This window comes from Liolophura sinensis, chromosome 2 (assembly GCF_032854445.1).
Source record: "Liolophura sinensis isolate JHLJ2023 chromosome 2, CUHK_Ljap_v2, whole genome shotgun sequence".
Taxonomy (NCBI): Eukaryota; Metazoa; Mollusca; class Polyplacophora; order Chitonida; family Chitonidae; genus Liolophura; species Liolophura sinensis.
In genome coordinates this window covers 4,532,721-4,560,004 of record NC_088296.1, presented here as the reverse complement: position 1 = coordinate 4,560,004, position 27,284 = coordinate 4,532,721, and the positions used below count along the sequence as shown (strand labels likewise).

Sequence of the window (27,284 nt, the reverse complement as noted above, 5' to 3'; positions counted from 1 at the left end):
ACAAGTTATAGTGCCAACATACAAGTTATAGTGTCAACATACAAATTATAGTGCCAACATACAAATTATAGTGCCAACATTCCGGAGACTATACTTTCTCTGGAATAAATCTGAAATCCTAAACACCCGAAAACAGAATACATGATATGAATCCTCAGTTATTACTGCAGATTATTTTCAGACGATGATGTATCGGACGGCAAGGCCTGTAACGTGAAACCCGTAACTCATAATCACTAAAGGAGTTATTTATTTTGTATTGGCTGAAGTCAAACTCTTGTGTATCTTTTGAATGCAGATGGACATCGTCATAAGATATTTCCGCATGGCTCTACATTTGAATGCATGCGCATTAAATGATGGGTTGCTGCAAGACTTGGATTACTTGTGGTTTGTGTTTGTGAATATTTATCGATGCAATTCTTCTCCCGTGCTACGTGTGTTCATGCAAGCGATTGTAAAACAAGAGCTGGCACTTCGAATGAAAATGAGGCAAACACAGTTTCATATTTGTTGTAGAATTAGACGAAATCGCACTGTGAGAACGTGGCCTGTCAAATACAACTTGCTCTGTATGCAAACCGCCAGTGGAGTTCGAAAATTGATACGAAAAATCGCACCGTGGGGAACGCGGTATTGACGAGATGATGATATCAATGATGATGATGTTCGTTCACTTATCTCCCTTGTCTGTATAGTTATCTCTGACTTTGATCTCACGTGGGTTGTGGTTAATGGTGGAAGACTGCATTTCTCTCGTACAGAAAACTACCAGGTAGGTCATTACACACTTCGGAATTGTCTCTGTCTATTTCTTCTTTCTCGGGCACATATATCTGCAGATTGTTTCTCACCATTTACCGCACAAAGGCCTACATGCCTTATATTCACTAAGTCATTTCATGTTAAACGGGTAAATGAGAAATACGTGTTTTACATTAACAAGTAGTGCGACGTGTTTATCTTCACGTATATTATCAGCGGCATTGTAGAGCACAGCCTTTACTGTCATATTGTGACAAACATTACCCAGTAAGTTTCCTTCTTTTGTCTTCCCTGATGTGATGTGTGGTTTGTAAAAACTGAAACCAATTTCCTTTTATGGAAGGAATACAGAGCAAAGGGGAAAAAGTTGCACTTTCCTTTAGCTTTCTTCAAAAATATACCCAGACTGCATTTTTGTATCAAAAAAGAGTTACATCTTATGTACTCGTATATCTGTTTAAATGTATTGCCAATCCATTTGTTTCTGCCAGTATGTATTGGGTGTTTGCTGGTGGTGGTGTTGTGGCGAGGGGCGGGGATGGCGAGAGGACGTGGGGGGGGGGGGGGGATAATACCAAGCTATTTTGTTGTTTGCTTTGATTTAGATAAGGTGCAAATATTGAATATCGCATCATTCACTTCTTTCAAATCTGGTCTTTTCGCGGTATATAAAAATAACGGTCTCGTTGTAAAAGTAATTCTAATTCCCGAAGTATCGATTTGATCAGGAGATTGATACCGAGTCTCTGAGAGTGAGCTGGTGTTAGGTATTGACTACAGATCGATATCTGAGCGATCCAGATTCTCCACCCTGTGACGTACTGTTTATCGCTCCTTCCCTCTACCACCATATTCAATCTCTTTTCCGTACCTCTCAAAGGTTGTCTCTATCAGGCTTTGATAACAGCAGTCGATCTCACCTGGTCTGATCAGGACATGTACAACCAACCAGGGACAGGCGCGATGTCTGATAACAATATAAATATAGAGTAAAACCACAGCATCCACGTCAGTGTGATAGCTGGCAAATAGTCATACGTAAACTCTGGAATACGGCTTATTAGGGTTTTATTCTAACAGTTCGTGTAAATAATTAAATAGTACACTAAAGAAATTAATCTGTTAATTTTAACAGGAAATCTGTTGTGTTAGTGATACCAGAATGTTTTCTTTGATTATAATGTATTACTCTGTCATTTTCAACGTAATAGCCTGTTAGTCTAATAGAATATTTATGTTAAATTAATAGAATATGTTACATTTAACAGAGCAGTCTGTTGCAATAACAGAATGCATTCTAGCATCGCTCAGATAACAGACCTTCCGGTAAAATTAACACAATGTTTTTTAGAGTGCAGCAACGTAAACACCCCAAGCACAATGGATAAAGCAGAATTAGGTAAAAAAATACAGTGAAGTTAACTGCAATTAATTTGACATCTCTTGTCTAGAATTAAAGTGCCTGTGTTCCCACTGAGTATAATAATTTTGAAACAGGACAACGTCCGACGGACGAACGAACAGACAGACAGACAAAACAGGCCATTCAGGGAGACCATTACGGTAAATAACTTAAAAATTCGACTCGAAAAGGTGAATATTTTAGAGGCCAATAAGTGCTAGAAACTATTAAGTCATGTGCTTAAAACTTGCACTTTTTCAGTTAATTACACATGATTTTAACTTCAAACAAACCTGCAAATCCCTGTCTAAGATTAACAGAAATCTCGGAAGCAGTAAGAATGAGCAAAGTAGTCAAGCACGAGATTTTAGGTTATTTCAATACAGTACATCGCTGTTTCTTCATTAGATATCAAATCCACTGCCCCCATGCCTTCCTTGCGACGTGGTCGTGCCTTTTCCCCATAGCTATTTATATTCGTCGTTCTTCTGTGACATTCTGTCTGACTGTCGGTCCGTGGGTCGGACGGTCTGTCTGTCTGTTTGCCTATCTGTCTGTTTGTCGGTCGGTCGGTTGGTCGGTCTGTCGGTCTCTCTGTCGGTATGTCAGTCAAATATTTGACATCCCATCTTTAGACCATTCACTTCACGAGACGAGCTACCCGGTTATCATGAGCGTCAAGCCAAGGAAATACTAAGATGACTTTTAAAACCAAAGTGTTACATTTGACACTGTTAAGAGTGACTTCTCTTATAAGAGTTGTCCAGCCACTTTTATTATAACTTTTTATTTAATGTTAGTTTTGTAACTCTCTTTGAAGTTTTGATATTCCAACTGTATTAAAAGTGTTTGAGCTCTTGCTTAATCAATACCTTAAACAAACACTTGAAAAGTTAGAAAATTAACTCGTTTAATAGAGTTGGACAATGAATACGTTTGAAGCGTATGAAACATAAACACTCAATAAAAGTGGTCTGATAACTCTTGCAAGTGTTAAACGTAACATTTTAGTTTTAAGAGTTATGTGGCGTGAAATTCAGGCACATCGATCTGACGCCTTATATGTTTCTCATTACATTACTCTCAAAGCCTGGTCATTCATAGTATTTTTCTTGAAACCCATTGGTACCAAAAACTGGACCTATTGATCTGCGAATGCACACTACAAGCGGAATAAGGGAGGTGCATACCTTATTGCAGGACTGCACAGTTATACAGCAGTTGTTATGTAGTGGGTATGCATAGAAGGGGTTAAAGATAACGGTTGTGGCTCACAAAGATCCCAAACATTACCGCTGTTACATTCAGGTTTTCTAGTTGATTGGAATATTAACCAGCAAAGTGGTTGGCAACTATTCACAAATCTCCTGATTTAAAACAGTAGCCGTAGAAGCGGGGACTGGATTCGAACACGTGACCAACGGCAGGACAATCTAATAGAGCCAGCATTGTAGCCGTCAGCAATCAAGGATTTCTTACCATAGATTTTCTTCCCACTTTCACCCGGGTGTCGACCGGCCCGGATAGCACAGTTGGTAGAGCGTCCGCTTCGGGACCGGTAGATCCAGGATCAATACTTGATCGAGTCACACCTAAGACTTTAAAAGAGGAAGTTGTAACTTCCTCGCTTGGCGTTCAGTATGAAGGGGATAGTGCAACGACTGGTTGACCCGTATCAGTATAATGGCTCGGGTGGGGCGGCTTACTTGCCTCCGGTAAGTCGTCTCAGTGAAGCAGCACTAAATAAAAGAGCGGTGGAAATCCGTCCTGCAACAAGGAGGCACATACATGCACCCTAATGATTCCTTCGTCGTCATATGACTGAAAAATTGTTGAGTACGACGTTAAATCCCAAGCACTCACTCACTCACTCACTCACCCGGGTGTCCATGAGTAACGCTACAAAATAAAATAATCTTATTTTCCTTATAGTTAGGTATACATTGAAGTATTATTCGTCATATGCATACCACTTTTTCTGTACAACAAAGATAGGCATAACAATTTTCAGAATTGTCTAAACCATAATACCTGAGTCAATCCCACATCATGTGGTAAACTGCGCAACCGAATGAAGATTCGAGTCTGCGAGGGCCATGACAAACATAATGAGTATGGTAGGCCTACACGAAAAGCGTATCATTCTGGAGTATTTCCTTTGCACATCCTTGCAGCATGACGTCACGAAGTGTAAACGCTGTCTTCCTAATCGTCTGCAGCCTCTTTCGATTGACGTCAGGTAATTTTGACCAAACAGTGTGTAGCAGTGCTCAGCCTGGGGCCGTATCTGGAGGTAAGCGGTTTGAATTATTCACGCCTGGAGTGTGTCTGGCTGCGCATCAATGTCAGCATTATTTCGGATAGTGGGCAGAGAATACGTAGAAGTAGTAGTGTATGGAGTGAGGTGCGAGGGTTTTTTTTGGAGGAGGGGGGGGGGGGCGGGGCTGTAAGGTAAGGTGTGTGGACGTTAAAGGTCTAGAAAACATATAAATTACATCTTCAGATGAAAAGTTAGTCATATATATGGTCTTAAACATTTCTTTCGATTTTTCTTTACTGAGATAATTTTAGACTGGCGGATATTTTGGACAACCTCTTATTGTCTATGGATAATAGTGTTCTAAAGATCAAATTTATATTTTAATGCATTCTTATATTTTATCATGATTAAGATTAAATGGATGTCTATGAATATAAATGAAAAAAATTACATGGAAACAAATTTATCAGACATTCATCACTTCCTTATTTAGAACATTACAATGCAAAGATGTTGTATATAACGAGAGGTGGTCCTATGATACACATCATACAAAATATTTTCAAATACCCTTATCCCCTGGAAGAGAAAATCGAAGCAAAAAATATTAAAGACTATATTTGCAATGATCTTTTACGTTCTTTCAGCTGATATTTGCATCATTTTTGTCTTTTCTTCTCCCTTAAGCGGAGTGTCTTGAGTGTAACCGTCTATCTTGTATATCATGTGTAACATCATAGATGGCGCCTCTTGTAGCATGAGATCTTCACATATTAGCGGGAAAGACGTAATCGTCCGTTACTTTTGAATCACAATCTGATCGGTTAGGGTCTGTAACGCTCGTCATTTTCAAGGTGTATCAAATACCGCTTAACCTGGGGCTAGGGGCCGTAAAGGTAGCCATGCTCATTACATCAGCATGATGTCTTTATGAGCAGTTGCAATTAAAGCGCGACTGACATACTTGTTTAATTATTTGACCCGGAACTCATTCACGGACTACGAATTTGAACTTTGATACGGAATTCATGTCTGGAATATTCATTGTCTGCCCTGCATCATTGAAAACTGATGACCGCTTCTCTCTTGTGTGTTACCGGCTTTATTTCTTATTTGTATAATTTCTTACATACCTTTGTCTTTGGGGGTTAGTGTTAAACGTTGCTTTGGAAATGGATCTAGCGATTATCGACTTGGAACGCCTCTTAGCGACTACGAATGGTATATGAATGTCGGACTTGACGCTGATATTTCAGTCACTGCGATACACGAGGTGTTGGCTCAGTCCCAGCTTTAGACATGGAACCCTCTAAGTTTCCCTGGCCTAGGTGCTATTTAACTAAGTTGTCGTGCAAAAAAGTTACCAGCGGATCCTTTGTCTTCCCCCAGTATTAGTATACATAAACTTTTAGTTAGCACAGCCCTTTGCTTCAGGCCCAGCTGCCACTGCTAGGCTATACTTGAACACTTCCCTGGTTCCCAACGTCAAGTCACATGTGAACCAACATAGCAGATGTTAGTGTCTTAGCCAGCTTTGTCTCATACCGCCAGACGGACCAAAATTAGCCAATATATTACTTTTATCACACCGCAGTTCTGTCCTAAACGAATCAAAGATAATCAATGTATGGCTTTTCTTATACTCCAGGTCCGTCCAAACCGAACTTCCCGGATCAATTCCAGACGCGAATTGAACTAACCATTATCAACAAAAACCAGACGACCGAGCTAGTGGAGTATTATGACGGGGCCAATAATCGAGGCACCATCCAACAGACCGATTTCAACATTAACTTGCGAGCAATTTACGATTACGTGGATGACGAATTCATCATGGATTTCCCAGACGAGCGTAATTATACGTCTTGTTGTTGTTTTTAAGGGTCGTGTGAAATGATTTCTTGTCTTGTACGATGTAGCCCAGGCCCCAGGATCAAAAACCTGTCTTAGACTTAAGCCAAACTTAGTCATAGCTTGAAACCAGTTTACAGTTTGAAATTGTTACTTATCAAAGGATTTTTATTTAATACTTGGGGCTGTCTTAGACTTTCATGGCAAAAATACGGATTATTGCTTAAGTTCAAAAATAAGTTCAGGATTTGTAGAACAAGTCAAGACTAAGTCTGACTTATGTCTAGGACAACTTTGTGATCCAGGGGCCTGGCAATCTTATAATGATATGACTTAGTCTAGATTACATAGACCGGCCCCGATAGCACGGTCGGTAGAGCGTTCACTTGGCGTTCAGCATTAAGGGGATATTGCAGCGACTGGTTGACCCGTATCAGTATAACGGTTCGGCCGGGGCGGATTATATGGAGTTGTCTCAGTAAAGCAGCACTAGATAAAAGAGCGGTGGAAATCCGTCCTGAAACAAGGAGGCACATTATACGTACCTGCACCCTAAGGATTCCATCGTCGTCATATGACTGAAAAATTGTTAAGTACGACGTTAAACCTCAAGTACTTACTCACTAGATTAGATAGTTTTTGCACTTGACAAAAAAGCACAGTTTGACTTGGTATCCATTACTGCATGATGTTGGAAAAAGCCAACAAAATCCCAAAAAAGTGGGTATTCACTGTCTGCTTTGATTTTTTTTTTTTTTTTGATTGGTGTTTTACGCCGTACTCAAGAATATTTCACTTATACGACGGCGGCCAGCATTATGGTGGGTGGAAACCGGGCACAGCCCGGGGGAAACCCACGACCATCCGCAGGTTGCTGACAGACCTTCTCACGTACGGCCGGAGAGGAAGCCAGCATGAGCTGGACTTGAACTCACAGCGACCGCATTGGTGAGAGACTCCTGGGTCATTACGCTGCGCTAGCGCTTTAACCGACTGAGCCACGGAGGCCCCCCCTGTCTGCTTTGAATCCGAAAAGAAAAACACAACACATTTGCTGTGCACTGAACTATGCCTGTGATGATTGCAATCATTGCCAACTAAGATCAAAAGCCAGGAAAATATTCCTGTCAAAAAACGTGTTACACGTTTATTAATTGGCTGATTTCGTTCTACAGAGCGTTGCCAGGTAACGTCCTTGGATTCGACAGATCAGAGATTCCTGTTGGGCTATCAGATGGTCAACGGTAAAGGTCGGATATTTTCGGCAGCACGTGCTCTTCACTGGTCCGACCCTCAGATCCAGGAAAACTACGTAGGAACAGATGTGGTGCGTGGGATAATAGTGGATCACTGGCAGTCGTGCCAGTACTGGGCGGACGAGGACGCCTCCATGCAGGTCCACTGGTACTTCACAGGTGAGTCATGCCAGTACTGGGCTGACGAGGGCGCCTGCATGCAGGTCCACTGGTACTTCACAGGTGAGTCATGTCTAGGCTGAGGAAGGCGCTTTTATGCAGATCCACTGATACTTTACAGGTGAATCACATCAGTACTGGGTGGACGAGGGCGCCTCCATGCAGGTCCACTCGTACTTCACAGGTGAGTCATGTCAGTACTGGGCGTCTCCAGGCAGGTCCACTGGTACTTCACAGGTGAATCATGTCAGTACAGGGCGGGCGAACGCGCCTCCATGCAGGTTCACTGGTACTTCACAGGTGAATCATGTCAGTGATGAGCTGACGAAGGCGCTTTTATGCAGATCCACTGGTACTTCACAGGTGAATCACATCAGTACAGGGCGGACGAACGTGCCTACAGCCAGGTTCACTGGTACTTCACAGGTAAATATCAGCGTCAAGTCCGACATTCCTATACCATTCGTAGTCCGTAAAGGGCGTTCCAAGTCGATAATCGCAAGATCCATTTCCAAAACAACGTTTAACACTAACTCCCAAAGACAAAGGTATGTAAGAAATTATACAAATAAGAAATAAAGCCGGTAACACACAAGAGAGAAGCGGTCATCAGTTTTCAATGATGCCGGGCAGACAATGAATATTCAAGGCATCAATTCCATATCAAAGTTCAAATGCGTAGTCCGTGAATGAGTTCCATGTCAAATAACAATTAAACAAGTATTTCAGTCGCGCATCATTCCAGTACTGGGCTAACGAGGTCATGCAGGTCTACTGGTACTTCACGGGTGAGTGATGTCATTACTGGGCGGACGAACGCGTCTCCAGGCAGGTTCACTGGTACTTCACAGGTGAGTGATGTCAGTACTGGGCTAACGAGGGCGCCTCCATGCAGGTCTACTGGTACTTCACAGGTAGGTGATGTCAGTACTGGGCGGCCGAACGCGCCTCCATGCAGGTTCACCAGTACTTCACAGGTGAGTGATGTCAGTACGGGGCTAACGAGGGCGCCTCCATGCAGGTCTACTGGTACTTCACAGGTGAGTGATGTCAGTACCGGACTAGCGAAGGCGCCTCTAAGCAGGCCCACTAGTACTTCACAGGTGAAGTACGAAATCAACCAGGAGGATGCCTGTACGTAGATCCACCAGTACTTCAGAGATGAACTAGGTGAAAGTCTCTCTATGCAGGTCCTCTGTGTGCAGTTTTGCTTTTTTAACGTCCAGACCAAATGACTGTAAATGTAGAGAACTCGTATCATGGTGAACCACTAACGGTCATGACCTAGGCTAAGACGCCCTTATTAACGGATACAAAGCAAAGTTAAAGAAGACATGACTTCTGGGATCATCCTCTGTATAGAATGGGCCATTAAATGTTCTTCAGCTTTTGTGTTGTGTGCTCTGATTTGAACTGAATGCCTTTAGTTCGGGGAATTGCTATTTGATGCATCCTTTGAAACTGAATGCTTGGTCTGTTTCCAGCTAACAACGCTTGGGGCACATCGATTGGGCGTAAGCAACTTCCGGTTCGGTGCTGGGTGAAGGGTATAGTGAACAAACAGGGAGAGACACCTCACAACTTTGAGCACTATTATGAATTCTTCCAGTTCCGAGATACGATCATTGATGGTGTTGGGGTCTTTGAGGTAGGAGTGCTATACTGCTACTGTGAGCTCTTCCCGTTCAGCAACACGATCACTGATGGTATTGTCAGTTCTTCCAGCTCTGAGACATGATCACTCATGGTATTGGGGTCTGAGAGGAGGGCACTATAGTGCTATTGTAAGTTCTTCCACTTCAGTAAGACGATCACTGAGGGTATTGATGTCTGTGAGGGCATTATAGTACTATTGTGAGATCTTACGGTTCCGTGACACGATCACTGATGGAATTGAGGTCTGTGAGGGCACTATAGTGCTATTGTGAGATCTTCCAGTTTTGTGGCACGATCACTGATGGTGTTAGAATCTGAGGTGATGGCGCTACAGAGCTACGACTACCATTCGTTTTTGTTATTTCGAGTCTTGATTACTCATGGTGTTTGGTATGACCTTACCCAAAATAAACCCGTGAGTAAAAATGTAACTTTTTATAAGACTCATCACTTTACTTTATTTGCGTGAAGTTTAAAGGCAGAATTTATGAAATTTGCATTTATATGGGAGCAGATATATAACCTCTCTGCATCGGTACCTCCAGGCCTCGCTCCTTCACTGCCTCGGTACCCCGCTGCCTCACTCCCTCTCTACATCTGTACCCCGCTGCCTCACTCCCTCTCTGCCTCAGTACCTCCAGACCTTTCTTTTTTTTGTCTCGGTACCCCAAGGTCTCGCTCCTTCCCTGGCTTGGTATCTCCAGGCCTCGCTCTCTCTCTGCCTTGGTAACTCCAGACCTCGCTGCCTCACTCCCTCTCTGCCTCGGTACCTCCAAACCTCTCTTTTTTGTCTCGGTACCCCAAGGTCTCGCACCTTCTTTGGCTTGGTATCTCCAGACCTCGCTCCCTTTCTGACTGGGTACCTTGCTGCCTCACCCCATCTCTGCCTCGGTACCCCAAGGTCTCGCTCCTTCCCTGCCTTGGTACCTCCAGGCCTCGCTCCTTCACTGCCTCGGTGCCCCGCTGCCTCACTCCCTGTCTGCCTCGGTACCTCCAGGCCTCGCTCTTTCACTGCCTCGGTACCCCGCTGCCTCACTCCCTCTCTGCCTCGGTACCTCCAGGCCTCACTCCCTCTCTGCCTTGGTAACTCCAGACCTCGCTCCCTTTCTGACTGGGTACCTCGCTGCCTCACCCCATCTCTACCAAGACAGTGAGGTAGTGAATCAGTTTTCATTTTGGTTGACAACCCTGTAACGTACAACATCAGCCTATTTTCTAAGACAGAGACGTTTCCTGCAATTTTTAATAGTAATATTTGTTTCGTGTGCAGGCGCCGATGGACTATCCATGTCCTGGGCGAATCAACACGAAGTCACTTCCGGTGCCCAGCAAGGCTTTTTCCTTCATGAGTGAAGTGGTTAACTACGACACTAAGGAGATCAGTTACATGAAGGTAATTATGACCTTGTATAATGTCTGAACACGTTTTCTCATTCAGCTACATCGTGAAGGTATATGATACCTCTATGGCTACATGAACTAAGGTAACGTAGAACTTTACACTAGTACAATGTCTGTCCGAGTTTTTTCATTAATTATACGAAAAAAATCTGCCATGTTTTCTTAGTAACTAAGAAAACACTTCCTTCCATTAATTATACAAGGAATGCCTGGGCCCGTTTTCTAGTGACAACCTTAGTGTGTGTTCAGTTTATCTATGCAAATAACTGCCGTTATTCTTGTATGATATATTGGAGATGAAAGTACATACTAACTCCTCTATGAACATGGAGAGGAAATATCTGCTGCTGTAATGTGTACGATTCATCGAAACCGACGAGATTTGTTCACACGATGCGATTTGTCGAATCGAATCGGCTCGACGAATTCGACACTTGGACTAAACATACGATAAGTGTGTAGCCCAAAGCTATGCTGGACGTCCCTACCTGATGGCCGCGAAAACTTTATCCCACCCAACATTCTGTTTACAGGGCATGTAATTCTTTAAAGACAATGTTGGGTAGGATAAGATTTTCGCAGCTTATCACCGTGCCCGACGTCGAAAAAAAAAATCCAGACATGGCAGATGTTGATTTGAGTTGTCCGATTCGAAAGTTTAAACGGCTGGATAACTGTTGAAAGATGGTTTACCGGTGCTCGCTTTGACATATTACATTTCGGGCGTTTTAGGGAATTAGCTATATTGCTAGGGGCATTGTAAGTTACTTTCATTTAAAGCGTTACATGAACAGTTAAACAAAAAAATCCCTAATTGAGCTGAACTGACAAGAGGCCGTCTTTCACCGGTTAGGTGGGACCATTGCCAAATATCACCCGTTGATACGTCGTTGTTGCTCCTTTAGGGATTGTATAGCCTTATGTATTTACCTCATGTTTATTTCCAGGAAGAGTTTGACCTGAAAACAAAGCTTGTGAGATACATATACAAACCCCCAACAGCGCACCAGGTGATCGAGATCCACGACTTTAACACAGGTAAGAAAGCTTTTGAGACACATGTCCCCCCCCCCCACCGCCCACACACACACTCATACCCACAGCCCACCATACAATAGGTGACTGAGATCCACGACTTTAACACAGGTAAGAAAGCTTTTGAGACATATGTCCCCCCCCCACCGCCCACACACACACACTCATACCCACAGCCCACCGCACAATAGGTGACTGACATCCACGACTTAACATAATGTCTTATTATACAAAAAATACATTCTTCAGATGCACTGTGCTTATAATGTTGCCTGTATTTATAGGAGTATAAAGGAAATGATATGAACGTTTACTTACCTGAGCAAATCTACCTTAACTTACCGTAATGATGGGCGTAGATAAAACAAGCTGGCCATGTAAACTGTTGATAAACTGTTATCAAACCAGCTGAAAACCTGCATGTAAATGTACAGGTCAGCTGAATATTCAGCTAATAACGTACATGAAATACAGAAATAATGTGGACTGCTAAATTTCTACCCTTAGTAAAGAATACAAATCACCCCTTTAAATTGGTCTAATTGTATTATTAAGTGAGGGTCCACGATATATTGAAGTTTCTCTTGCTTTTTGTAATTTGCACAACGCCTTTTAAGATGGTTTTACATTTTATCAAATTGCGTGATAAAGCTACCATCGCAGAAAGGCTATTATTTCTTAATTTACTTCTACTGACCCTGTAAACATATTAGTACCAACTAGATTTGGTCATCTCAGGTGGTAATAATATCTGGTCTGGCCCATGGACGAGAGTGAAATATTTTGAGTGCGGCATAAAACACGAATCAAATATATTTCTAATAGTTGCATGTATGCCTGTAGCGTTTTCTTTGATGAAGTTGTTTTGGCGTGAATCTTATTAATAAACACCGAAAGTTTTGTCTGTCTGTCTCTCTCTCTCTCTCTCTCTCTAAAGAGAAATAATCAGTTTGTGCACCTCTTTGTTTATCAGGCGTGGCCTACGTTAACGACCCTTTAGTCGGCAACTGCACTTACAAACCAATAGAGTCAGGCGGATTTGACGTGAAAAACACGGACTCGGCTCACGTTCGGATGCGGACTGCAAACGAGTTCTTCTCCTTCGACAACACGCGGTATACCTATATAGGGAAGGTAAGGAAAAAAGTTCTCAGCAACCAGGATTGCTGATGGAAAAATTAGTGATTGCTTATACTTCCTTTTCTCTCCCATCAAAGTAAATTATCTTTCCCATGTCACTTTGTGTGACTCAGTATTATGTAGGTCTACATTGGTGCTAATTTACTGGTTACATTGTTCTTTGTTCATTTATTTATTTAATTGTTATCTTATACTCTAACGAGTTTTCAATTATTCACTGCGGGCCACTTTTATGGGTTGGCGAAAGTGGAAAAGCCCCGAGTAAATCACCGACCTAAGTCAAGTTTCTGACGAACTTTTCCAAGAGTTATTTATAGATACGTACACCATATTGGTAGAAAAGATCTTTTCTTCAAATTAGCTCATTGTCACCAAGATCCCAAATTTACTGTCTAACGCCAGGTTTGAACCCTCAACTCATTGCAAGCAACTTTAACCACTACACTACGGTCCTCTCCTACGGATTGTACTTCTTCTTGTACTGTTGCAGCACAAGGAGCGGTTGATCGACTGCGACGCCTGGGTGGCGACAAGAACTGACTGGCCCCCAGGACTTGGGGTTAACTCCACATGGACCTGGTACTTCGCTACAGTGAGTGAAAACGACGAATTTGTCCGACTCCTTACAACAAAAAAAACATTCTGTATTTGACCGAGAATTCAAAAAGCATTCATATACCAGTCGCCAGCCATAATGATCGTTCCTTGTCAACAATCTAAACCAATCGATCTTTCAAGATTACACCTGTCATCTAGCTACAGTATTATATACACTGAATAACTGAGACAGCAAAATCAACCACACTCTGAAAGATATGAACAATTGTGTAATCATACTGTACTCTCTTACCAGTGTAGAATCAGATATAGGATTTCCCTGATATTATTTGCCTCTTCTAAGTTTCGAAATGGAAAAACAGTACTCCATCACTTTGTTTTCAATGTGTTTTCACTTTGTAGTAAGGTTGATTTCATTTTGCCTTCAATTTTTTTCTTTTTTTCGTCTTAATTTCTTTTCGCCTCGTCTTCACTTTGTTTTCCTCCTTAAACTTTGTTTTTACCTCGTCTTCACTATGTTTTCACCACTTAAACTTTGTTTTTACCTCGTCTTCACTATGTTTTCACCTCGTTTTCCCTTTATTCTCCAGACGGATTGGATTGAGGCTAGCGGTAATCTTTTGGAAGATGGGGAGCCTATTAGCCTTAAAGTGGAGATACCCTCAGTGAGTACAGCAGGCCTTAGAGACAAACTGATGTTTATAAAATGAAAATGGAACTCACGAACTAAGTGTCAACCGAAAGAATGATAAAGCCTAACAAGAGAACTCAATGCTCGAAATCCAGTTGTATTCTGAGAGAACCCCTTATACTACATGGTCAAACAAAACCATTTTCTTATCTTTAAACTGAGTTCCGATTTACCTATTCACACTTCCCCACTACATAAATTGTAGTACTAGGGTAATAGAGATTGTGTTAGAGCTGTTGAACACAAGGACACATTAACATGGACTGCTCTTCTTTGTATTCCTAGTACAACATGCACATGCAGTACAACATGTACAACTTCTTCGAAGGCGAGCCGGACATCTTTGAGTTTGACGTCAGTAACTGTTATGCCTTCCGGGACAGAGTTTATGTCACATTCATACTGCCGGGTAAGCGTGGCTCTGATTCGATGAAAATAATTCGATTGCTTTTGAAATTCCTTCTGTAGCTATCACTTTTCAACGATTATGTGTTTGAGATTTATATGGATGTAAGTGAGTCACATTTTAACCCTCTCTTCAGATTACAACATACCTCTGCTGCATGACTTCGCCAGGGGCCTCCGTGGCTCAGTAGGTTAGCGCGCTAGCGCAGCGAAATGACCCAGGAGTCTCTCACCAATGCGCTTGCTGTGAGTTCAAGTCCATGCTGGCTTTCTCTCGGCCGAAGGTCTGTCAGCAACCTGCGGATGGTTTCCCCCGGACTGTGCCCGGTTTCCAACCACCGTAATGGTGGCTGCCGTCGTATAAGTGAGTCGTCGTATATTCTTGAGTACGGCGTAAAATACCAATCAAATAAATAAATAAAAGACTTCGCCATTCACAGAATACACGTAGATTATAGATTTATGCATTTGTGGACAGCCTCCTTACTCTGTGTTAAAGAATGTTTCACTTTAACACAGAGTGTTACGCCAAAATTGAATTTGCTACGGGTAAATTCTAACCTGCGATGTTACTGGTCAAGAAGCAGAAGGTGTGCACCAGAAAGTATTAAATTAAACGGCCACGGAACGCTGGCCACATTATACACTTATAGATTAAGATCAAGTGTAAGACATTTTATCCTTAACCAGTACCATGTCAGAGAATTATAGATATTATACTGATACGGGTCAACCAGTCGTTGCACTCTCCCCTTCATGCTGTACACCAAGCGAGGAAGTTATAGCTTGCTCTTTTAAGGTCTTAGGTGTTACTCGACCCAGGATTGACCCTGGATCTACCGCTCCCGAAGCGTACGCTATTGCGGCCGGTACCCCACGACAATGTGAACAACAAAATGGTATTGTGCACGCTTATTTATTATATACTCGTCCATCGTTGAACTTGTATATTTGCCTTTCACTCAGTCTTTGCAGTGAAAGGAATCATAGTAGTTACGGTGCTTCCTATGTGTTTATTCAGCGTGTTTACTGTGGAATTGTACAGCGGCAATTTGAAGTAAAATCGCTGGAAAGTTTCAGTGCAAGGTCAATTCAATTTTCAGGGGTTTACAACGATTTCATTCAAAAGGACAGAAGTATCTTCAAATACTCCCTGTTACTGACGATTACGGGCGTGGCCGGGGTGTCACCAGTTCGGATAGCTCACCTCAATGTAAGTCTGACACTAGCGAGCAAAAGTTCAGTCAAGGCGTATCTTGAAATCACACTCTCCATTCTGAAGTCTCCATTATTGTACGTCTGCTAGTGGACTATGATTCTCCGAGGCCTGGACCAGTATTTATCAAACGTCTTAAGACTTAAGTCAAAAACTCAAACACAGCTGCAAATAAAACGTTTTGTTTTCGAAAGTTTAAAATTTGTACACTGATTCGTTACTGCAGAACAATGTACTAACCTCAACATGGGTTCTCTCCTGTTATGATTTTTTAAGGCTATTTAAGAACTTGCAATTTATGACTTAAGTTGCTCGATAAATTCGGGCCTTATGTCCAGCTTCACAAAGACGTCGTACATGTGCAATAATCGCGCATATAGGCCAATGGTTACGTAATTGTGGCGCACAAAAAATCGTTGGACAAATGTACGATAAAAAATGTCTGGGCCCAGGTCTCTTTGAACTGTCTTAATGTCGTTGTTTATTATGTGTGGCAACACAGTTTTTCAGCAATTCTAGACCAGCGATTTCTAATAAATTGCAATTTACATCATTGGCCTAATTTACCTAGCACTGTTTGAATGATAGTGCTAGGGGCGTGTGAGTTACTGAGTTTTAAGAATTTACAGTTAAAATAAGACCGTAACTGAGGAAAACTGACAAGAGGTCTTATTTCATCGGTTACATACGACCATTGGCCAGCTATCACAGTTCTTCCGGTTCCCTGGTTATTACTCTCTAAACTGTAGCATTTTATAACGTAACTGTCTGGAATATTGTGTAATCAACCACTCTGAAAGCTTGTATTGAAATCTATATTCTAAATGCAGTGATTTATGGCCGCCACAAGGATTATGTTCCCCTCTGTCAGTGTTATTTGACTGGGTCGTTTCGGCATGGTGCCCCTTTGGAGTAGGAGGGCGTCATACACGCCATGTTGGCATATTGACTAGCCGGTATTACACTGGAAATGCCGCCATGATCGTACCGAAATGGTTTTAAAAGTCAAGTTAAGCCCGAACAAAATCTGAAGATGAAACAGTGTTAAATTTAGCAAAATGTCTGTTGTTTGAGTGATGTGTAATGTGAGTGTATTGCGTAATACTGTGTCATATTGAACATAGCATTTTGATAGACTAATAGAGGCTTTGTGTGCTGTATGTGCACTATCCTTAACCTTCAATTTTGTTGTTGTAGTTTGTGATGTCTGATACAAACGTGACGGTTGAGTTTGAGGTTTTGGACGTAGCCCCTAAGGTCGGTGACGTTCAGAGCACTACACAAGAGGTGCCCTTATTTATGGCAGTTGCAGCAATTAACGACACTATAGCGGCGGGCCAGTTTGTGATACGATTGTTAGGAGATGAGGTGAGCCGTATATCTCATATGAAGATTTCTAACAAAGCCTATTACTGGTGTATATAATGAAAAGTCTTGTACTTATGTATAATTTAAAGATTCCTGTTGCTATAAAACACAAATACGCTTGCTGTAATGTATAATGTAGAGGCTCTTATTGATCTTTAATATGAAGGTTCTTGCTAGTGTATAATGTGAGGGTTCTTGCTAGTGTATAATGTGAAGGTTCTTGCATGTGAATAATAAAAGGCTCCTGCTAGTGTACAATGTAAATGATTCTGCTAGTTTACAATGTAAGGGCTCCTGCTAGTTTACAATGTAAGGGCTCCTGCTAGTGTATAATGTAAATGATGCTGTTAGTGTATAATGTAAATGATGCTGTTAGTGTATAATGTAAATGATGCTGTTAGTGTATAATGTAAAGGCTCCTGCTAGTGTATAATGGAATGACTCCTGCTATTGCACAGTGTAAAGGATAGTGTATAATTTAAAGGCAAGTGTACAATTTAAGGTCTCCTGCCAGTGTCTAATTTAAGCTCTTGTGCCAGTGTATAATTTAAGGTCTCCTGCCAGTGTATAAGTGAAAGGCTTCTGATACGGTATAATATAAAGGAGTCTGATAGGGTATAATTTAAGTCTCCTGCTATTGCACAGTGTAAAGGCTCCTGGTAGTGTACAGTGTAATGGTTCCTGCTAGTGTGTACTTTAAAGGCTCTTGCTAGTGTATAATGTCAATGATCCCGATAGTGTACAATGTAATGGCTCCTACTAGTGTGTAATGTAAAGGCTCTTGCTAGTATAATGTAAAGGCTCCTGCTAGTGTATAATATAAATGACCCTGCTAGTGTATAATGTAAAGGCTCTTGCTAGTGTATAATGTAAATGATCCCGATAGTGTACAATGTAAAGGCTCCTTCTAGTGTACAATGTAAAGGCTCCTGCTAGTGTACAATTTAAAGGCTCCTGCTAGTGTATAATGTAAATGATCCTGTTAGTGTATAATATAAAGGACCCTGCTAAAGTACAATGTAAAGGCTCCTATTAGAGTATGATGTAAAGGTTCCTTCTAGTGTATAATATAAATGATCCTGCTAGTTTATAATGTAATTCATTTATAATGTAATGTATAATGTAGAGGCTCTTATTGATCTTTAATATGAAGGTTCTTGGTAGTGTATAATATGAAGGTTCTTGCTAGTGTATAATGTGAAGGTTCTTGCTAGTGTATAATGTGAAGGTTCTTGCATGTGAATAATTAAAGGCTCCCGCTAGTGTACAATGTAAATGATTCTGCTAGTTTATAGTGTAAGGGCTCCTGCTAGTTTACAATGTAAGGGCTCCTGCTAGTGTATAATGTAAATGATGCTGTTAGTGTATAATGTAAATGATGCTGTTAGTGTATAATGTAAAGGCTCCTGCTAGTGTATAATGGAATGACTCCTGCTATTGCACAGTGTAAAGGATAGTGTATAATTTAAAGGCAAGTGTACAATTTAAGGTCTCCTGCCAGTGTATAATTTAAGCTCTTGTGCCAGTGTATAATTTAAGGTCTCCTGCCAGTGTATAAGTGAAAGGCTTCTGATACGGTATAATATAAAGGAGTCTGATAGGGTATAATTTAAGTCTCCTGCTATTGCACAGTGTAAAGGCTCCTGCTAGTGTACAGTGTAATGGTTCCTGCTAGTGTGTATTTTAAAGGCTCTTGCTAGTGTATAATGTCAATGATCCCGATAGTGTACAATGTAATGGCTCCTACTAGTGTGTAATGTAAAGGCTCCTGCTAGTGTACAATTTAAAGGCTCCTGCTAGTGTATAATGTAAAGGCTCCTGCTAGTGTATAATGTAAAGGCTCCTGCTAGTGTATAATATAAATGACCCTGCTAGTGTATAATGTAAATGATCCCGATAGTGTACAATGTAATGGCTCCTTCTAGTGTATAATGTAAAGGCTCCTGCTAGTGTACAATTTAAAGGCTCCTGCTAGTGTATAATGTAAATGATCCTGTTAGTGTATAATATAAAGGATCCTGCTAAAGTACAATGTAAAGGCTCCTATTAGAGTATGATGTAAAGGTTCCTTCTAGTGTATAATATAAATTATCCTGCTAGTTTATAATGTAAAGGCTCCTGTTAGTGTTTAGTGTAAAGGCTCCTGTTAGTGTATAATGTAAAGGCTGGTCAGTAAGGTTTTTGCTAGCTTGTAAAGAAAAGACTATTATTTCTCATATTTTGACGCTGACTTGTTTCTCGCCCATCTTCCCTGGTGTTCACAGGAAGTCTACCTGGTGGCCATACAGGATAGCTTACAGACGCTGACCTACGTCGCGGGAACCGCTCAGCCCGACTCTCAGTCTGCCCACTACACCCCAGGTAACCGTCGCCGACAGTTTTCCTGAACATTTTTAAGTAACCATATATTTTCTTTTTGGTAGGATTTAATCGTCATATGATTCTAGCCTGTTTACTGTAATTGATGAAGGCTTGAGGCTGATGGAAGAAACCGGTATGCAATGAGTGAACCACAGCCCTTCACCAGCTTGCTGATAAACTGCATGACTTAAAAGCGCAGCTGAAACAGCGAGAGCTGGATTCGAACACGAGACCCCACTGGTCACTGGACCTTAATAGTTGTAGCGAGCAGGCAGTTTATCCAGTGTGCCAGCTAGGATCCGATCTTTGTATGATTCTTATTTTTACTGTGTCTTAAGTTGCGATTGACGTTAAATGCCGAACGCAAGGCTTTATGACTTAAACTACGGTGATTGGGTTTATGGGTTGAGGAAACCGGTGGAGTTGCGCCGCCTTTCTCCAGATATACCTGATAAAACTCCTGGTTTAAGAGATGCAACATAACTGGCAAGAACTGAATTTTAGACTGATTGAGTCTGTGACATTTTGCCGTTATTAAAATTGCATGTAGTCCTTCATTGAAACCCAGTTACTTTACATTTATTAAAAAGCCAGTTCTTTTCTTTTTATTAAATCGCGGTCATTTTGCTTTTATTATAAACCCAATCCTTTTGCTCTTGTTTAAACTTAGTCATTTTGTTTTTAATAAAACCCAGTCCTTTTGCTTGTATTAAAAACCCAGTCCTTTTGCTTTTATTAAAAACACAGTCCTTTTGCTTTTATTAAAAACACAGTCCTTTTTCACCCGGTCATTTTGCTTATAGTAACACTTGGTCATTTTGCTTATAGTAATGCCCGGTCATTTTGCTTATAGTAACACCCGGTCACTTGCTTATATTAACACCCAGTCATTTTGCTTATAGTAACACTCGGTCATTTTGCTTATATTAACACCCGGTCATTTTGCTTATAGTAACGCCCGGTCATTTTGCTTATAGTAAGACCAGGTCACTTTGCTTATATTAACACCCGGTCATTTTGCTTATGTTAACACCCGGTCACTTTGTTTTATACCACAGGCGCCATGGCTGCTATAGGCATCACCATGCCAATAGTAGGAGGGATAATCGGGGCAGTGGCCGCCTTCTTTTTCTTTAAGTGATCCATACAACAACAACTACAAGCACAACGACAACAACAACGATTGACCTCTAAGCACTGTATGGCTGAATATAAAGACATTGAAGAAAAGGAAGCAGTTTTTAAAACCCAGCAAACGCTGTCATGTAACTGCTGGGTGGGCTATATCGTGTTCGTTTTTTTAAAAACGCAGTTTTTTTTTTTCATTTCATAGATATTTTCTATCTTCCATTTGACTGTAATTCAGAGTATCCCGTGGATCATATTTACAGGGTTAGTTATGTTGACAACCATACATTATTGACACGTTTTCTATCAAAGCGAAATAAAAACGTATTACATGATAGACACTGTACTGATTTCTTCTAAAATATACAGCTCATAAATTAGGGAACATTTACCGCCTACCTAAATTCCGGCCAATGCTGTAATATAGCCTCCTGTATTTTCCCTGACGTTTTGTGGACAAACATGTTTACGTAGTACACACGTTTTGTGGACCAATTGCTTACGTAGTACACACGTTTTTGTGGACAAACTGCTTACGTAGTGCACACGTTTTGTGGTCAAACTGCTTACTTAGTACACACGTTTTGCAAGAGAATACTGGTCAGTTGACCTTTTGCACGAGTCTCTGTTTTGGGAGGTAAAACCGTTCTATGAAGATTAATGCTCGGTGTTACTTGTAAGTTAAAGGTAGCTAGGTAAAGACGATGCGATTTGTCGAATGCTACCATCGCATGGAGTAGCGCATGTCCTTTTTATGTCGACTCTAGTCCAATAAGATGTGTCGACTCGAGGACAGTACCGTGTGAACGTCACTTAATGCATATATCTATTTTACAATAGGAGTAAGTGACGTTGAGCAGACCTCTAATGATTTGTAACTAAATCCTGCTCATTTACATATATGCATGTGGTAAGACTTCAACTATTAGGCTTTTCACAAACCTAGCCGTTTGTGAGGGTAGTCTAGTATATCTTATACAGTCAGGATATGCACACAAAATGGGTTTTGTTCCCGCAAATGAATTTGATTTTCTGAGTGGCATACTTTTCTTTAATATTTAAAAAAAAATGATGAAATAAAGAAAGAAAAACACAAAGTGTACAGCTACCTTTATTTTGTATAATTATTAATATGTTAAAAAACACTCATAATTACATTGCACGCGTATTTTAACAACATACATTGTCTGAGACCACGCATGACATACATACTGAATTCTACGTCAGGGATTTTTGATTAGAACAAGTTGGAGATTTGCTGTGTCTTGCCAGATTAGTGTTAACATCGTTATTTATTACTTTGGTGTATATACTACAATGAATAAACCTATTTGATATGTCCTATATCTGGTTGTGAAAGCGATGCGAAATTTATCTATTTATCTATTTATTTATTTTTTTTGGTAGATCAAGGGTAAATCCTGGATAAAGTCACAGTTAAAACCTTAAAAGAGGAAGTTGTGCTTCGGGGGTGCTAGATCCAGGATCAAACCTGGGTCGGGTCACACCTAAGACCTTAAATGAGGAAGTTGTAGCTTGGCGTTCAGCATCAAGGGGATAGTGCAACGACTATCCCGTATCAGTATAATGGCTCGGGCGGTGCGGCTTACTTGCCTTCGGTAAGGCGTCTCACTGAAGCAGCACAAGATAAAAGAGTGGTAAAAAACATCCGCCCTGCAACAAGGAGGCATATTTCACGCACTCTAAGGATTCCTTCGTCGTCATATGACTGAAAAATTGTTAAGTACGACGTTAAACCCCAAACACTCATTCAATCTTTTTTTTTTCTTTTTGATTGGCGTTTTACACCGTACTCAATAATATTTCACTTTCACGAATGCGACTAGCATTGTGGCTTAAAGAAACCAGGCAGGAGCCGGGCGGAAACCCAAGACCTAACCGCAGGTTGTTGTCATACCTTTCCACGTAAGACAAGAGATAAAGCCAGCATGAGCTGGACTTGAACTTCTTTCAGCGATGTGCGACAACCTTTCGCCATGTAAACTAATTTATGTGTATTTGTTCCGTGTGACAATGGATCGTAGAAATCCTAAGTCCACCAGCCGTACTGGGGCCATATACGAACAGGTGTGTAGTCAACTTAAGTTGATAGCAAATCACTAAATGTCTCAATTGTTGATATTGTAAGATGCGATCGTCATAAGATCAAAAATTACTACCGGTAATATCAGCCGTGTTAAGGCCACTTACATGAAGCGAACTACATTTGCGTTTTTACTTTAAATTATGATGGTAAATTGGACAATGTTACTTTATAATCAATAATCAACAGAAAGGTCCTAGTGCATAAATCAAGGTTGAACAGCACTACTTGTGTAGACCTGTATATCAGAACGTAATGTTGCATACGAGATACACAAAAACAGGTTTCCTTCAATCCTACAGTTACCGGTATCCTGACTTCGCATCGCCTAGTTATTCACCAATAAGAAGGACCATAACGTCACAATAAACATAAATATTGCCCGCGCATGGACAACTATGCACACTTCGCTGATTGCCAATTTCATTTCGACTAGCCACACACAGCGCCGTCCGCACACATGAAATTTGGGGAAATTTGAAACTAAATACACCCTTGAAAGGAATGAATGAATGAACACTTGGGGTTAAGGTCTTACTTAGCAATTTTAAGTCATATGACGACGAAGAGTCATTGGGTGTGTGTACATATAGTATGTCTTCTTGCAGCAGGGCGAGTCCATGTCGTTTAAGTGTTGCCGCTACTGTAGTGTACTGTGTGCCGAAAACACCTGACAAAACACCCCACCCAGCCACATCACACCGATACCGGGCGTCCCGTTCTGTGTCAGCAAATAACTTCTCAGTGCTGAGCATCAAGCGAGGCAGCAACAGGAGTACCATTTTTAAAATCGAAAAGGACGATTGATAACTTGTTTGGTGGTCTCAGTTTGGGGCTCTCAGACTTAACTTGTGTTTTAGTAATGAACAGAATGAACTGCATGTAAAAGCAGCCGTTCATAACTATAAGATTAGTTTAATTACTTTAACCTATGGCTTGCATGGTCCGCCCATGTTGACACAGCTCGTTTCCTAACTCTGTGTAAGTCAGCTTAATTCTTCATCTCATCACAACTGATCGTAATGTGATCAAGAGGTCGTAGGATCAAATCCAGCTCTCGAAAGTTTGTCAGATACCTTTTGAAGGGAGGTGCTATATACTTTGGCCACGCTGTTTTCCCATGAAAATGATCGCTTTTTTTAAAAAATGTTTCTGAGTAGAACCTAAGACATTAAACACCATTACACCAAAATGTCGGGTGTGGTACAAGTACCACATTAGTGACTACGGCGTTAAACACGAAATAAACAAATTTCCATATAAATTATATAAATGACATTTCACGGGCAAATCCAAATACCCACCTCTCCACCGAGGCAAATTGAGGCTGATCAATCAGGGGCCGAAAAGTGTCGTTAGCGGCCATCCGGGTCCGTCACTTGAGCCATGTCGGTCCCGTAAGCTTTTGTCTTCCTTCGTGTTACACGTTCGCATCGATTTTCCTTGTCCTACCGCCACATGTTTCTTGTACTTTTCCGTACAGCATATCGGTGTCAAGAAACCAAACTAACATGACGGCCATTGTCTTCAGCTCTTTCTGCTGGAAGTGAAGTATTTTGTCGCCTTGGTAACCTCATGTGGAAGGGGCAGTAACTCTGGATAAAATATTTTCAGTTCATCCAAATCAGACAAACTTCTGATATATATGTGTTATATCTATAGCTTGTTTGTTTTAACTATTTGCCTACGTTTAGCTTTTCGTGAAATTCCCCATACTCTCCATCAAAAGTGCCTTTAGTCAGGTACACGTAAAGTACACGTAACGTACACGTTCTATACTCTTCGATATGTTGTGCACGACGTTAAATCCCAAGCACCCACTCGATAGGTGGCACTTCCATGCTATTGCAAATACAACGGAGTTTAGAATACGTTTTCGAATTCATAATGCTGCTACATTTGCTTGTTTTCGACACCAAGAACTTATTACCTGGAGTGAAGTCATAATTATTAAAAAAAAAGCAAGTGACTTGCTGAACAATGGGTATGATTAGCCTTGACATCTGATGATGCCTTGGGCAGCGCGGATATTTATTTAGATAGTTATTGTAAATATTTATTTATTTATTTGATCGGTGTTTTACGCCGTACTCAAGAATATTTCACTTATACGACGGGGTCCAGCATTATGGTGGGTGGAAACCGGGCAGCACCCGAGGGAAACCCACGACCATCCGCAGGTTGCTGGAAAACCTTAAAGGTGTAAATAACGAAACATGATGTAATTTTTTGAAAGACTGATGTGCAATACTACATGTTAATATAGTCATCAGTATATTTCTTTTAGAAAAAAAACGGACTTTAAGAAAAGTTTTGTATGGTGTGTGTTTGGAAACACCTCTTGGTATATATTATGTTTGCATGGTAATGTGATGATTGAGGGGGAACGCACGCCGAACAAATTCGCTTGTGATTGAATATGGTCTCTTCTACTAACCCATATGCTAATCCAGAATTTTAACCAAATTCATATTTTTAGGCATTCCTACATATTATTATAATTCAGATTTACGTGAAACTTACATTCAAATAAATTTATTCGGCTAGCACCACACCACATCGTCATTGAAAAGGTTATAATTTAAAGACCATACAAACCAAAGGGTGGTGGGGAATACTCACCACAAACGCTGTTTTCAAATAAATGTTTAAATATTTCAAAATTAAGAAGAATGGAAAAACAATGTTAAACACCACATTTACAAATATTGTTTAACAAAGTTTACATCATCTTTATATATTCTGTGATCAGAACCTTACAGGGTTGAAGAGGACACGGTCATGAAATTAGGATAATCTGAGTGGACAGTAATGATCGAGGTACTTCCTCCGGAGATTTTAGGAATGACCTGGATTTTGAGCTCTCCTGTCTGCGATGTCGTGATATAGACATAAGTGGTCACGTGCCTCTTTGTCTGCGTATTCTTACCCCACGGAAACAGCCAACTACGGTATGGCAGAGTCTTCATACTTTACAATGTTAACCTTTAGTGCTGTAACTCAGCCCTAAACATTCCGTGACCAATAAGCTTTGGTGCAGACCTTGCCCAACCTGTGAAAAAGCAGCTATAAAAATACTGATACAGGTTGATTGACCCTCAAAATCTGGACCTTCCTATGCCAGCGGCTGGGAAGGGTTGTTAGCAAATCCAATTTTAGCCAATTAAATCTGTTTGCACCTGACGTGGCCTTGCTCTGACTCAGTCATTACCTATCAGCAGTAGCATTCTCACATCACTTCAAAAACGTTACAAGATTTTCCCACTTGGCGCTATGGCGATGTTTAGCGCTGGTTTTATTCTGTTGAGATAAAAGAAAAATATTGCAGTACTTTCTTAAACACTTTGGGCAATAATTTATCAAAGGGAAATTTAATCCAGGTGCGTTCTTGCCCTTGAACATCGCCAATAGACTTATCTTTGTCGAAATGTTAATATTATGGACAGACAAACACAAAACGTTCTATTATGGAAATGGAGCACAGACACCGGTCTCTTTAATGAGGGTGATACATATATATTACTTATCTGATTGTTGTTTAAATGCAGAGAAATCATAGATTACATAAAGCTGAGATGAAAGAGAGCGAAAACTTGTGGTCTTCAGTACTTTTTTCAATTTGCCTTTAAAGAGAAGAAGACACTTGAAAATAATTTTTGTATGGTTGATATTTGGGGCCACCCCTTGATATCTATTGCCTTTGTTTAATAATGTTATATATCGGGATGTAGCATATGTTTAATAAATATTCTTGGGCTAGAAGTTAGCCTTTTCAGTTAACAAATGTGTTCAACCTGGATTTTGATCATATTTATATTTTTATATAATTCAGATTACAGGCATGTTCTTGGAAGTAAACAGCGAATTTGCATTACAATGAATTTATTAGACTGCAATCGCATCCTTATTTAGAACATTATTAAGCAAAAACGGTATATACCAGACTGAAGTGCCAAATACCCACCATACAAAAGCATTTTCAAACACCTTTTTCTCCTGAAAGAAAAATCGAAGACCATGTTTGCAAATAAGATTTCAGGCTCTTTCGTCTGATTTTGACACCATGCTTATTTCTTCTTCACCTTCAAAGCCATGTTGATTTTTCCTATTACACGATGGCTATTAGTTTTATGGTTAGAGAAAAATGACTGGCCATTTATTGAGTGAGTGAGGGTTTAACGTCGTACTTAACAATTTTTCAGCCATATGACGACGAAAGAATCCTTAAAATGCATGTAATGTGCCTCCTTGTTGCAGAACGGATTTCCACCGCTCTTTTATCTTGTGCTGCTTCAATGAGACGCCTTACCGAAGGCAAGTAAGCGGCCCGCCCGAGCCATTATACTGATACGGATCAACCAGTCGTTGCACTATATATATATATATATATATATATATATATATATATATATATATATATATATATATATATATATATATATATATATATATATTAAAGTACAGTGTGCATTGATGTATGCATAGTTCGGCATATGTAACTCTGAGTCCAGCAGATCAGCCCGTGTTC

General features: G+C 40.7%; 1 protein-coding gene across 1 annotated transcript; it reads left to right on the top strand.

Annotated features, from left to right (window-relative positions):
• The first annotated feature begins 735 nt into the window (after positions 1 to 735).
• Positions 736 to 21,885, top strand: LOC135463089 (uncharacterized). The gene is made up of 15 exons (XM_064740408.1): positions 736 to 775; positions 4,342 to 4,460; positions 6,076 to 6,279; positions 7,454 to 7,693; positions 9,178 to 9,341; positions 10,620 to 10,742; positions 11,698 to 11,788; positions 12,759 to 12,919; positions 13,416 to 13,517; positions 14,074 to 14,148; positions 14,460 to 14,583; positions 15,683 to 15,792; positions 16,993 to 17,163; positions 19,428 to 19,524; positions 20,583 to 21,885. The coding sequence occupies exons 2-15, from the start codon at positions 4,343 to 4,345 to the stop codon at positions 20,663 to 20,665; spliced, it is 1,863 nt and encodes a 620-aa protein (XP_064596478.1). The 5' UTR covers positions 736 to 775; position 4,342; the 3' UTR covers positions 20,666 to 21,885.
• Positions 21,886 to 27,284: the final 5,399 nt, after the last annotated feature.